The sequence below is a fragment of the Haliotis asinina genome, chromosome 2, assembly GCF_037392515.1.
Source record: "Haliotis asinina isolate JCU_RB_2024 chromosome 2, JCU_Hal_asi_v2, whole genome shotgun sequence".
Taxonomy (NCBI): Eukaryota; Metazoa; Mollusca; class Gastropoda; order Lepetellida; family Haliotidae; genus Haliotis; species Haliotis asinina.
This window is the reverse complement of record NC_090281.1, coordinates 7345517-7359968: the sequence shown is the minus strand read 5'-3', so window position 1 is coordinate 7359968 and position 14452 is coordinate 7345517. Positions and strand designations below refer to the sequence as shown.

The 14452-nt window shown below is 40.7% G+C and overlaps 1 protein-coding gene across 1 annotated transcript; it reads right to left on the bottom strand.

Moving 5' to 3' along the window:
- Window positions 1-8774: 8774 nt before the first annotated feature.
- LOC137274782 (monocarboxylate transporter 12-B-like) lies at window positions 8775-14218 on the bottom strand. Its single transcript, XM_067808116.1, has 6 exons — window positions 14090-14218; window positions 12117-12348; window positions 11728-11871; window positions 10693-11460; window positions 9150-9200; window positions 8775-8935 (listed from the first exon to the last, which is right to left on the bottom strand). The coding sequence occupies exons 1-6, from the start codon at window positions 14216-14218 to the stop codon at window positions 8775-8777; spliced, it is 1485 nt and encodes a 494-aa protein (XP_067664217.1).
- Window positions 14219-14452: the final 234 nt, after the last annotated feature.

Sequence of the window (14452 nt, the reverse complement as noted above, 5' to 3'; positions counted from 1 at the left end):
GCTATCTACAGGTGGACATAAACTGTTAACTGATAAATGTATGGCTTTGGTGAGCATCTCGTGATTATGCAATGAAATATTTGATTTTCGTTTCCACCGCCAAATAACTGGGCTGTTCAGTACTAAAGAGGCATTAGAGACAATGACATAAACTCTCTGTCAACCCCAACACTAAGCGCCACCGTTACTTAGTGATATAATGGCGACCTCGTCGAGTACTTGCATGATACTGTTCATGATGTAAGGGAAGTAACTCTTTGGACCATTTCTTCTGGATTAAATATGTAATCATTTACATAATTTGACGTATGAGTGAAGCAGTACAATGCAACATCCGCGAGGCATGTGTACGGTTACAAATGATAGCTGTCATATAAACAAGCATACAACACAAGATTTTAAACCACACCAGTTCAAGCTGTTCTCGCTCTTTTCACTATGCATTCACCCTAAAGGCATGACCTTTGTCTGAAAATAATTAGATCAGATCCCACTTTTATCCAGGTCAGACCACATAACCAGCTCAGCTATCTTACGACATTAAGTGAATTATGCAAGTCACTTTTCTCCCTTATAAATCAAATGTTTCGGCGTAGACGAAATATAAAACCTTAGTCGCGTTCTCCCGCCTCCACAGATCGACCTGTCTCGCTTCGTCGTATTAAATTCCCTTTTAATCATATAGTATGTATTTTAATGACAACAATTAGAGTCTCGTAGGCCTTGAAGTTCGTCGGATGCTCACCTTTAATATGTGCATTATATCTGGTGAGGTTTTATCAACGAGTTTATTGTAGAGCATGTGACACTGATATAGAATATTTTTATCAACGCAACATGGTTGTAGTTAGTTTAGCTTCAATGCGCATGGCACAAACTGACGATAGGACAAGACAATAGTTTATTCACATCTGTAAACATGATTGTCGTCAGTAGGAACGTGACTTATGTAACCGAAATCGAGTATGACCGTATTTCACTAATAGGTTTAGACAGCTTAAACTTTCAATTTGACTTCAACACACAGTCATCTCGAACTGAATTTGTGATACAAGTACTTTTTTCTTGGCAGATATTTTGCAATGCAAGACTTGGTTACCATAGTAATGTATGTTGAGGTGAACGTAATGACCTGTTGAGGTGACGCGTATTGACATGTGTCTAGCCCGCGAGGTGTGCCCCACTTTTCTAAATTAGGGGATCATTTTTAGATCAGGGTATTGCGATGGTAAGGTTGGCAAGGGCCACGTGCGGATAAAAAAGAACACAAGCAACTTTGACGGTTCATGGTTTGTATTTTTCACCATTTTACAATATATTTCCACATCCATCCTCCAACGACCATCACTGACACTGATTTCAAACACGGTTGCGATCTGGAGACAATGATCAACGTCGAACATTTATGACGGACGGTACACTTGAGCGTTCCTTTGAAATCGAACAAGAACCACCAAAACGGCAACCTATACACGAGAAACGATTTGAAAAAAACTCACTAAAACTAATCTAGAGGACCTAGAGAACTAACCCAAAGATTTAACCCAAAGCATTAAAATCACTACACTGACTGGGTGTTGTTAAAATACTCCAAGGCTCTGTGGCGCTTCATCCAGTGATCTCAATTTCTCTATGGCCAATGTCTAGTAAAATGTCCCTACGGAACTGCATAAATATGTTCGTATATATGTCGAAGGGATATATGAAAAAGTTGCCCATTATCTAGACCTTGTTCAACGAAACATTCTGTGGTCCCACGGAGATAGCTCCAAATTAGTTTTAGCAAGGCATAATGCACACGCTCACACATAATTTGTATTATATACAGACTGGGAATGCGCGCTCGCGCACACGCACACGCGCACACACACATCGGATTTTGCTTTAATACGTCCATAAATGCAAAAATGTTGCCGTCTGCTGCTGCACAGATATGTGCACCTGAATACTATATGAATATGTTACCACTGACTGCGAGGACTGAACTAATGCAAACCTCAGTTTAACATATTATCTGGATCAAATGAACTTCAGGGAAATAAAAATCAAGATTAATCTGAACGGCAAAGGAACCAAACCAACTACAGGATATCCGACAAGCTAACAAAGCACAAACTGTCCCTCATTTTGTTATGTTGGCAACGTCATATCACGCAAGTGGCAAAAACCGACCATAAAGTCAGTATCTGGTGTCACCAACAACAACCCCACTTGCATCACTGACCTTCCTCCTCGTTGCCTGTATCAGACGTAGAAATGACGGTGAGTTAATGCATGCAATTTTTGAGGCCTTGTTCTAATGCATCAACATGCATTCTGCAAAGGAGTTAACACAGTTAACTCTCGTGGTCGACCTCAACGTTTAACGTCAATAATTTGCTTATATTTTTCTGGTCAATCGGCTGATAGTTGATGGGTAATAATAAAACAAACACCCCATTACCCACACTCCACTTCGAAAAAAACCCAAAACAACAACAATAAAAAAACAACAACAAAAATAACCAAACAACAAAGCAAAAACCAAAACAAATACACACACAAAAGAAATGTGATGTAATTAACAATTGTAGTTTAAATTAAATACGTTTACAAATCACAAAATTTAAGAACTAGCACAAATAACTATAAAGGTGGGGCGGTGGGGTAGCTTAGTTCGTCGTGCCGAGGACCAAGGTTCAATTCCCCACATGGATACAGTGTGTGAAACTCATTTCAGGTGTCCCCCGCCATGATATTGCTGGTATATTGCTAAAAGCGGCGCAAAAATAAAGTCACTCACTCACTATAAAGGTGTCTCTATGGCAGTGACCCGTGAAGATCCGGCTAGAATAGGTCTTCGGTAACCCGCGCTTCTCGCAAGAGGCGAATAACGGGTTTGAGTGGAACTCATCCCCTTGACTGACTCATGTCGTCGGTTCCCAAGTGCATAGATCACTGTGGTAGTACAACATAAAAGAGCAGTGATGATAATATTCATCTCTCAGCAACTTAAATCCAGCTCACAACTTGTCCAGGGTATTATCATTTTGACTATAATCTTAGATATGTGAATTAATTGTTTTACATGGATGTAAATGTGCTTTATGTAAATATTGTAAACGAAACATAAATATTGTGTAGTTTGACACAGCAGTGCTATTAGTAATTAAGAACTTAATGAAAGTGTAGAACAGACTTAATGTATTAATGTATGCACTCTCCCCCATAATTTATGATACAGGCAAACACGTTCTCATACGTTTCATATTAATACAATGGTATTAATCTTACCTCACGCATAAATGTCGTTTTTTTTGACCGGTTGAGCCAATCAGGCGAGTAACATTCTCTATGGTACTCGCTGGAAAAGCCGAACAGTGGGAATTCGTTTGAACTGGTATTTCGTGGCAATGGTGTATGACCTGTTGCCTAACTCTTGTACTCATTATTATGAACCAATAACCGTGTCTGAAACAGTTCTAAACTAACAAGGTGTTTGGTTGTAGGCCCATGTACCCCTCACAACCAGTGAACAACTCATAATGTATGCATGTATATAAATGTACAGTTGGCTTAAAATGTAGAATTGACAGGGTTATGTTCCAATTAATTAACAGTTGACCATTATTGAAAAACAGTTGATCAGTTCCCGTTACTTGGTAAACATGTATGTACGGGGCAGCTAAGTTGTCTAACTTCCGTTTAACTTCCATCACACACACTGCTGCACTTCTCATGGCTTGTAATGCGAGACGTTGTGATTTATACACTTAACAAAATCACCAGGTTCTTTCTACGCTGTTATCAGAGTCACTATGCACTATGGGTAACATAGCCCTATCCGATACTCTATCTAAATGTAAGTCTGCACATAGCACACCTCCACCCCTCACTGAACATCTGCTCCTTACTGAACGTTTCAGTACACTTTATTAAAGGAAATATGTAGTTGGTAACGGACAGAGGACCAGCGTTTTCTCAAGATTCATAGGTATGTTAGTTTCACACACACGGTATCTGCCTCGTCACCAATCTGGTGAAGTACGAAAAAGGCAGCTTAATTACTCAAATGAATCATGACATAATAGAGGAGGGTTTGAAAATGTGAGCCATGATCCACATCGTTCCGATCTAACAAGTGATCTTTGAGTCCGTTCTTGTGACAAACATAGGTGACATGGAGAAATGACAAACATGGAGACCAATGTTTCTGAGCCGAAATATCCTACAGGTATAACTTCAAATACAGCCTTGCGGATAATTTGAAGATTTCCATATTGAACATGACGATCTACATTGACTAAAACGACTTGTGATGAACCAGTCATAAGATATGACAGCCAGTTTTCAGGAGCAAATTTCATAAAGTATATTGCGTTTATTAATAGTGGTGTGAGCAATGAGGGACAGGCCAGAACGTGAAACACAGACTGAATTGCTTACTGAACCTAGAAACCATCAGTGAAATGTTTCCGGAGTCTCCAGACATAGTTTTGGCACGAGAATGCCCTGTGCAGTTGATGGCAGAGTGGCAAGTATAGCATCATCTTGTTGTCACCACACCTCCGTTCGAGCGCAGGATTTTATAAGCACCCCCCAAATTACCAAACTAACTGTACAGTACATATCAAGTTCATCATCTCCATATATGGCTTAGGTTTCAACGACTATCCACCCTGAGTGGTAAAGTATGTGTAATAACGTGTACATTTTGCCTGATCCAGCCGGAGCAGATGTGGACTGGCTCACACAAGTCACGTAATCAGATAGGATGACTCATGCATACATAGGACGTCACAGGGCAGGAAAGGCCAACGAAGGGTGGGTGTTTTAATGCGGTCATGCATTCTTGTAGAAAACCCTTAATAAGACGTGAAAGCATGACGAAAGCAAAGTGTAATGAACAGAGCTATGTAGCAGGGTGAAATGTACACGTTGTGATCATACTATACTACTACCCTGGGAACAGAAGACCTTGCACTGCGTTTCAGATATACAGCTGGTGGTGATGTCTTTGATGGAAGATATTATGAGTTGCGAGAATGATGCTCGTGGCGTTTTATGGCTAAGAGTGTGTCAAGGTACATGGTGTGGAACATTCCAAGATTCTTATCCTAATCATAAAGCGTGCGAAGAAATGTATCCTGACGCGATTGTACTGGCTCTTCATCTACCTGTATACTGTCATTGTCTTCTTCACCTTAAGCCCACTGGTTATTATTTAAATTTAAACCCGTGAAGATTCGGGTTTGCATTGATCTTCAGCAGCCCATGATTGTCCAAAGAACGGGATTGAGTGATCAGATTCGCTTGGATGACAGCAATAAAGAAGGGCATTAAGTGGTACCAGTAGGCGATGCTTTGATAGCCTATAATGTGATTGGTTCCAAAATGTTCCAATAAATACCGTTCAAGTAATTTTAGTAATATTTGGTATTCAGGCTATGTTATCTATCCAAGGAGTGCTGACCGCGAAAAAATAGGATATCAAGCTGTAGAAAGCGTTTTAGACCTCCAAATTGAAAAACAAAATGTCCGCCCAATCGCCTGAAAGTGGTAGGTGTGCAGGCTGTTGCTTTTTTAAAACGGAAACTTCACTTTTTAAGATATTTAAAGTGTCCTGATTATGAATGAATAGGATTCCAAGCTGATACAAACCCTTAAAATTGAAAAGCAAAATGGCCGCTATAGACAAGTTGTGGTGGATAAAGAGGATGCAAATAAGAAAACAAAATTGACCCATAAAAACGAAAAACAAAATGGCTACAAAAACAGCTGATTTTATGCTGATTACCTCATTGTTACCTTGACGGTATTGAGACTGTGGGGAAACAAATAGTACTTAAACATGTACCAGTACATGACTATCTGCACACATTTTTCATCAACAAGTTTAATCATATAAGATGAAAGTGTAGCAGGGCGTGGAGTCATCCCAAAGATGACATCCTTACCTTGTCAGCTTGCTGACGGGGGTTAACCTCTTTGGTCATGTGGACAAGGCGTCCGACTTCGGATCGGAGGGTCCACCGTTCGAATCCCAGCTACAAAAGCACTACGAGTAGTCAATCAGACGTCATAACAATAATGCAAATCTGTTTGCACTTCTACAAATACTTTGGTCAACACAACCATAAATGGGTTTGAATTCAACAACTCATAAAAATATTCAAAACTTCATTAAATAATCTGAATAATCCTTGGAGAGCCGAGTGGAAGGATCATCCAACGTCCTCTGTCAATCATCAGAGTAGTCTTTCATCTGGTCTCTCAGGGTATCTACAAGAACAGTCTGGAATTGCCGTAGAAGTGCCGTGTACAACTTTCGAAGGGCCATCAAACGTCCTCTACTGAGTGATTATCACAAACAAGCACGTACGTTTGGCTGGGTGTTTACCGTAGAATCTAAGGTCTAATGAAAGCCGATTCCTTCTTCACGTAACTGACACAAACTTGAGAGTTTGCAGGCAATGAAATACGGCATTTGCTACAGAAAGAAAATCAACTAACTGTTGACCTTGGTGGAAGTTCTGTGATTATAAGGGGCCGACTCTCCCACGATGACACACTTAACTTGATAATAATACTTGGGAACTGAATGAGTGATTAGTATATCCTGGAAAGATTGCATTCATTTGTTGTTTCCTATTTTGATTATCATCCTCTTGCTACACGACCTGTGTTTATGACAACGCTAGGCCACACCTTTCTCGTTCAGTGAATGTCAGAATAATGCAGTGACTGACCTCCCGAGGCCCATCATGAATCCAGACCTGGACCGTCTTCAGCATATTTGGGACCTGTTCAAAATCTATATGAGTTGGAAGCAGCTTTGCATGTACTTATCCAAACGCGACCTTTACACTTGCTGTCCAAACGTTCCCACGTACAAATACACGTTTTCGTCTCATCACATACACATCAGATGATATGTGCTTTGTGTCATACCAGTTGTCAAATGGTTGACGGGAAATCGTTTTGTGTTTTCTTGTAGCGAAGACATGATCTTACAGATACAATAACATGCAGCTTTACCAGCTTACTGTGCGTGCACACCACAGTTGTTAGCAGCTTTACCAGCTTACTGTGCGTGCACACCACAGATGTTAGCAGCTTTACCAGCTTACTGTACGTGCACACCACAGATGTTAGCGGCTTTACCAGCTTACTGTGCGTGCACACCACAGATGTTAGCAGCTTTACCAGCTTACTGTGCGTGCACATCACAGATGTTAACAGCTTTACCAGCTTACTGTACGTGCACACCACAGATGTTAGCAACTTTACCAGCTTACTGTGCGTGCACACCACAGTTGTTAGCAGCTTTACCAGCTTACTGTGCGTGCACACCACAGATGTTAGCAGCTTTACCAGCTTACTGTACGTGCACACCACAGATGTTAGCGGCTTTACCAGCTTACTGTGCGTGCACACCACAGTTGTTAGCAGCTTTACCAGCTTACTGTGCGTGCACATCACAGATGTTAACAGCTTTACCAGCTTACTGTACGTGCACACCACAGATGTTAGCAACTTTACCAGCTTACTGTGCGTGCACACCACAGATGTTAGCAGCTTTACCAGCTTACTGTGCGTGCACACCACAGATGCACACCAATATGATTGCAACATGCCCCTACCTGCTTGTCCCGATTGCTTAAACATTTTCCATCTTGTAAGGAGGTAAGACCTTTTAGAAGATCGTTGTAATCGTTTTATTAACGGCATAACAACCTCTCTTCGCGACACATTCAAACAAGTCATCCGTCTTAAAATTCCATCCAACTAGGTAGCTCATCTCGTCACTCCACACCGCTGTACATGATGCAGCACGTACAGTGCATGCTGGAGAAGAGAGATCAAATACCTTGCGACGACTGCCAAAAGGTAGTAAAATGTGTCCCAAGCTCATCAGTACTAATCAAAAGGAACCCAATAGAATTCCAGGTAAGAATTAGTTTTAAAGGTCACATGCAACCAAAACAATCAAACATAATTATAACACAGTTATCACTGATTCGTGATATATAAAATGAATTGCTTATTAAAAAATAACAACAAACAATCTAACCTATAAGCGTATAATCGTCAATCAAAGTGCAATATTTTGTACTTGGTAAAACTGCTTGGAAACGAGGCAGTCGCGATACCGAACCTAGTCAGAGCCGGTGCTTGCGCACTAAAGTGTAACGCAGCCTTTTCACTGTCCACTGGTTCATTTGCCAATCCGCTTAGCCGGCTCTTATAAATCCGATTGGTGTTAATTTCACATTGCATGTGGTCAATGAGTGAAGATGTGCATTGCATATTGTCATTAGCAAACAGGCAAGCAGTCATATAGGTGTCAATAAACCAGACATTATTTTTTTCTGTGACAGAGTTTGCTTACCAACATGATTTTTTTTTCATGTAACGAGTAGGTTATTTTCTTGTTTGTGTACACAACCAAGATTAAGCCACTGCTCACGACCTCACACTCCGTGTAGGCATACTACGAACCTATTCAATGCGCATGCGTTATGAGCGCAACGTAGCATAGCTGTTGAAACCACTTTTTCCCCCAGCGCAGGGGGAAACTTTGAACTCCGATTTCTCGGGCTTTTTTCATCGCGGTTTTTCATCTTTATTGGTCGAATTGGCATTTTTGATGATTTGTTTTGGAAAGGGCATACCGAAAGGTATAAGATTTTGCAAAGTTGTGTTTTACGTTGCATGTGACCGTTAATGAATCGGGTGGTCAAAATAGCCGGCTTTGTATGGGAGTGAGTCGTTGTTCCATAGCGCTGGATTGTCTACTCAGATTCAGACTCCACGGTATTTTCTGTTGTAATACATTTTTCAACGTGTATCGGGTCCCGTTGATGGTCTTGCCTTTCCGCACCCGTAACATTGTGCTTGCTTTCTACGATCGGAATCAACAGTAACAGAAAGGCACTGCTTATCATAACGAATCCTGAAATGAGAAAGGGTAGATGCTAAAGTTTTTGTTTAATCTGTTATTGCTATTAAAGACATCACAAGAATACAAAGCAAATATTAAACAATTATATAAAAAAATAACACTGTCATAGGATATGAAAACGTGTTAACACTTTAATCCCGTCCGCTGATGTAACAATCATCTTTGAACGTTTTGGTGACTGGCCAGGTGTCACTTCATTACTCACCTCCTACATGGAATCCCATTGCATATGAAGACGATACGTCAAAGATACGCCCTGAAAGAAAAGCTCATGTTCATGGGGAGATTCCAAGTGCATCAAAAATGCTAGTTTGTTAACGCTGTCATTATATCGATGAACAGAAACTGACGATAACGGCATCCAGAACAAGCCAAGAGTTGATACTGTACAACTCCGACAACATTTTGATCCTAGTAACAGTAGCACATCCATCACTAAAATTACGTGCGACCCTTTGAACTAAGACTCTCAAGAGAAATTAATTTGGCAAGTGTGAAATATGTGATTTTTACGTCTTTGCAATATGTAACATCACAAACGTTTTTCACAAAAAATTATGCAAAGGTTCATTCCCAATATGATTCCCCCGAGTGTGACTACCCGTCCAATACACATGCTCTCTTCCCTCCATCTGCACTGTGTAGTAAGTGAATTAACTAACCGACGTTTCAGTGCTGTATAATATGTTGAACTATGGGCAGCACAAACGGCACGGACTGTTGGACTAAATATGTTCGTTACGGTGTTAGTTAAGCCTGGCAACGATATGAGCTGCTACAGAAAATCAAGTTATAAAAAGCCTGTTTTACATTGGATATATACAGAGAGATGATAATCACTGGAAATGAACTGGTGTAATACATTTTAAGTTGAGAATGTCACTGTTTGTTGACCTATTCAATGCACTGTTACTTGATCGTATCCTTGAAGATAAAGAACACAGTTGTTCTTAAATGTTAATAGTCCCGACATGTAATAAGGTAGTGAAAAGCGTCTCCTCTATTATGACCATATAAACACATGGATGTTTCTCATAGGTGTCATCGGAAGTTGAAAGGATTATGTCCAGTTTTCAAAACAAACAACCTGCTCTTTAAGTTACAAATTATCAATCCGAGTAGAGAAGTTATTTCCAAATTTCAAAACAACCAATAAATGATCACATGATCCCCGATTCACTTGGCTTGTACTCATTAGAATGGGATCCCCCTCTTATGGGTTTATTGCTAAGAGTAGCCAAACTGGGAGTACTCATAACGGGAAGACACCCATGTGAAACAGACAATTAATTAAGAGGCTTGCTTTTCACTCGGAACAGTTAATGAAACAACAGGCTTAAACGTTACATGTGCTGCATGAACAACGTTATTGCAGGATGGAATATCGCCCAGCCATGACATAACTCATCCATCCATGACAAGTGTCTGAACAACGTACATGGTATCCTCGTTTACTTCAACATACATTCCTTGTCATACAACAGACAAGAGACGTTGAGAATATGGAAAGGGTATTCTCGTGCAGAATCCCTCGTGACCAACGATTGTAACTGAAGGTTTATGTTCAGATCAATTATTAGACTGGGACAAAGCAAGAGTAAGTGTCCTACTAATTGATACATGGCAACAGATGTGGTTTTCTGTAATGTTCGTCAACAAGTGCTCATTTTAAGTGCATAGATTCGCTGGATAGGATAAGCAAATACATAATAATGTCAGCGGATGGAATATGTATACACACTATGTACCTGCTATAACAGGTCCTACGAGGTATCCTAGTCCTCCCCATAACATGATCCACCCGAATACTGTTGCGAGCCTCTCCACTCCGAACAGTCTGACAACCAATGGTGACACGGGGACAAACGACGCTGCATTGAATAGAACCATCAAGACTGTGTATACCGTCAGCTCTGTGAAGGAATTCGCATGAAAAGGCATAAACACAATGAATACTCCTGACAGACCTTGTGTTGCAAACATGAACATCAACAAGTCCACGCTGTCGTCATTGCAACAAAAACCTCCAAGTAACCGCGAAAAGATCATTGTAACTCCGAACGCTGTCCCCAAAGACGGAATGTCACGCAGCGGCACCCCGCATGATTCTGCATATGAAGGAAAGTGTACCAGCTGTATTCCTAGTCCTACCATCTGCAGACCGTAGTTGACACACATGATCCACCAATAGGGATGGCCGAGAAACCAGAGGTGGGACTGCAAGGACGTTTTGTTCTCAAGGCACCTTTTTGTACAACAGGGAAACCGAGTTCTCTGTGGTTTGGTGGGGAAGAACACACTGCCAATGATGCAAAACTGACATGTTAAACATGCTACCGATGCCATGGCAATTCTCCACCCCCATCCCTCAAGCATCCAGACAACCAGATAGCCACCACAAGCAAAACCGATGCCACATGACGCACTAGCTATTCCGTTAGCCAGAACCCGTTTCTTGCAAAAATAGTGGCCCAAGATAACGTTTATGGGAGTGTAGGCTATCCCGAATCCTGTTCCTGTGAATACAAAGTTACAGTGTCAAAACTACGCAGTGAATGAAATCAACGTCAGCATTTGTGAAAACGATTTTGTATAATGTTGTCCGTGACCGTTTCTCATTTGAGCTAAAACAAAATGTCGCTTCACTTTGTATCTGATAAAGTTTTGGCTTTATTTGAAACGAGTCTCATGTAGAAGCAAAGGAGGATGAAAGTGATTCAGCCGCCTTTGTATTTTGGCTTGAACGTGGTCGGATATATCGCAACGTTTAGAGTTCAACACACCTGACATGAGACTGTACGTAGCCACAAGATGTAACGGGTTTGTTGCAAAGCTGCTGAGGAAGAGACCGAGAGACAGCATGATGCTTCCGGCCATCATAGCAGCTCTGATGCCGAACACGTTACACAACAGGCTTGCGGCAGGACCTGGGTTAACATGAAACGCAGTATGTACAAATGAAACACGTCCTTCCTTACGCCAAAACACACACAGAGTAAAATTCTCTAAAACATCCCATGAAAACACACCAGGACGAAAACAAACATGGGTCATTTTGAGCATTGCCCGAATCCAATTATCCTGAAAATTATTTTGACATTAGAGATTTAGGGAGATGAACCTTATCTTGTTCTGGTGTACATCCAGGACATGATGACGAGTCTTGCTTTACCCATTGTCAGCTGCAGCGACATGAATATCGAGGAGATGAAGCTAATGGAGCTGTTACTGCCAGGGAAGTGCTTCAGGAACTCTGTTTGGAAGTATCCCGTGGAAAGAACCACCACGCCCGTGATCACCTGACCCAGCGACGTGGCCACAAGCACCACCCAGGCCCAGCCCTTGTCCACGTCTCTGTGGTTAGTGTAGTCCATTGTCACAACGACTCCTTCATCGAACCAGCACTACAAATTCGAATACGTCGTCGGTGTCCTGCAGTTGTCTTTCGGTCAAATATCTGGAAAAAAAAACCACTAAAACGTTTTGTGTGCCCGGAATATTTGATTTGATCGTTGATTTCTTTATAGCTGTAGCTCAAATAGAGTTGCTACACCGAAAACAAACAGACACATGAAACTAGAATCTATCTTTCTATGTGCGAGCGAAGCGAGTAAAGGTTGGGCAACACTTTTCCCTCGCTTCGGTTTAAAATATCAAAATAACATATCGCCAAAGGTAGACATCCTTTTCCTATTTTCCTCCCCCATCTCTCTGTCTTTATGACGCTTGTTTTTTCTCTTTCACACTCTCTCTCCCCTACTCTCCATCAGCAAATATTTACAGTTAAATATTTATAGTTGTTGCACACGCACATGCTAATGAAGCCACTAAAGCTTACGACTGACCGTGATCCAGTGCGGAAATGTACACGTACACAATATATCAAATTCAAACTCTTTGTTCAACCAGAGACAAATTCACTGAGTCGAATCTCTGTATTTTGCGTGTTCTCGGATAAATTTATCCCTTGACGTATTTACAGATTACATTTTGTACATCCGAGTATTGATATAACACTCGTTACCCTTACCGCAGCTCTGAAATTTGCATCTCAAGTAATGACGCAAAGAGTGCAGGATAACAGAAGGATACACCCAATTACATATGATAATAACAGCCATCAGTAAATGAAATGACATGAACCAATCGGAACTCTATAGACTGAAGGCATATTGTGCAAAACAAAAGATTTCATTAGAAAAAAAAGATTGAATCCAATCCACATGAAAACTCATGTATAAGATGTAACATTCTCGTGCAATGTCAGGCCTGTCAGTTGTACACCTTCTGAAATGAAATAAATACAAAGAATAACAAAACGCAAACAAACAACGCTAAAATTAATATTGAAACTATTGTACATCAATACTTAATCAAAACAAAATATGCACAGATATGTCCACACATAAATAGCATTAGGAAGGTTTAGGTCAGAACATTATGTACAGATGCTATAGTTTTGAGCAAAGAAACATTTTTAAAACAGGAAACATTTTAGCCTAAACAGGCAGCATGAAAAGAAATACCAGTTTATGAAAAGTGGAGATTATGTAAATTGAGTCATTTTAACTTCAGAAAGCAGGCCATTTCATCTGAGCGCATATAATCTAAAAAAATTCCATAGGGGAGCATGCCCCTCTATCATCGGCTGCTTCGCGCCCTCGCACGTGGATAGTCGAAATCGGTCTGTTGATAGTGACCCCTATTAAGAAAAGTTAAATACGACCCTGTCTACAACCGCGACACAACCGAGTCTGACTATCATTAGCTGCACTATCTTATCAAACTGAATGTAGTCGAAATTCTTGAGAGGCGTTCAGAAGTTGGCGAATATATAAGGCGAGTATATGGATGACAACTTCTTCTTTATCGTATAGCACGTCTTTTTCGGGCAACTCATTGTCTCTTCATCGGGTGATTATAGACCGGAATCTACAGGAAGCTGATTCTCCTGATGTTTAAGGCTTCAGTCTTTTGCGTTTACGCGAATCATGAACATTGGTAGCCAAGATGCTAGTCTGGTGCCAGCCATTGGAGTGGGTGGGTTTGTTATTTATATGCTCTGAAATGGCATTTTTGTTGTCGACGTTTTCAAGAGATGTCTTGATTCGTATACCCAAGGTGCGTAATGTCTTTCCAAGGTACCGTCTCCTCTGCCACAGAGCATCTGTAGCCGACAACAACTTCACCTTCTTTATTCTCATAAAACCACCATTGGTGGTACAAGAGCAAAGAGTATACAATATTAACAATATAAATGTACGCATGCGCCATGATGATGAGTTAATTACGTAACAATTCATACAAGTGAGGGATCAAATGTGATAAACATTTGCTAAGTTTAAAGCTGACAGGTGACACTTGCTAAGAGATAATAAATTGGCCCAAATGTGATATTTTTAATTTTTTTGCGGTAGGGGGGGGTGGGGGGTGGGGTAGATAAATAATCGTCTATAAGAATTAAGCAACATACATTTAAAAAGATAATGAGATAATGGAATTCGTCAC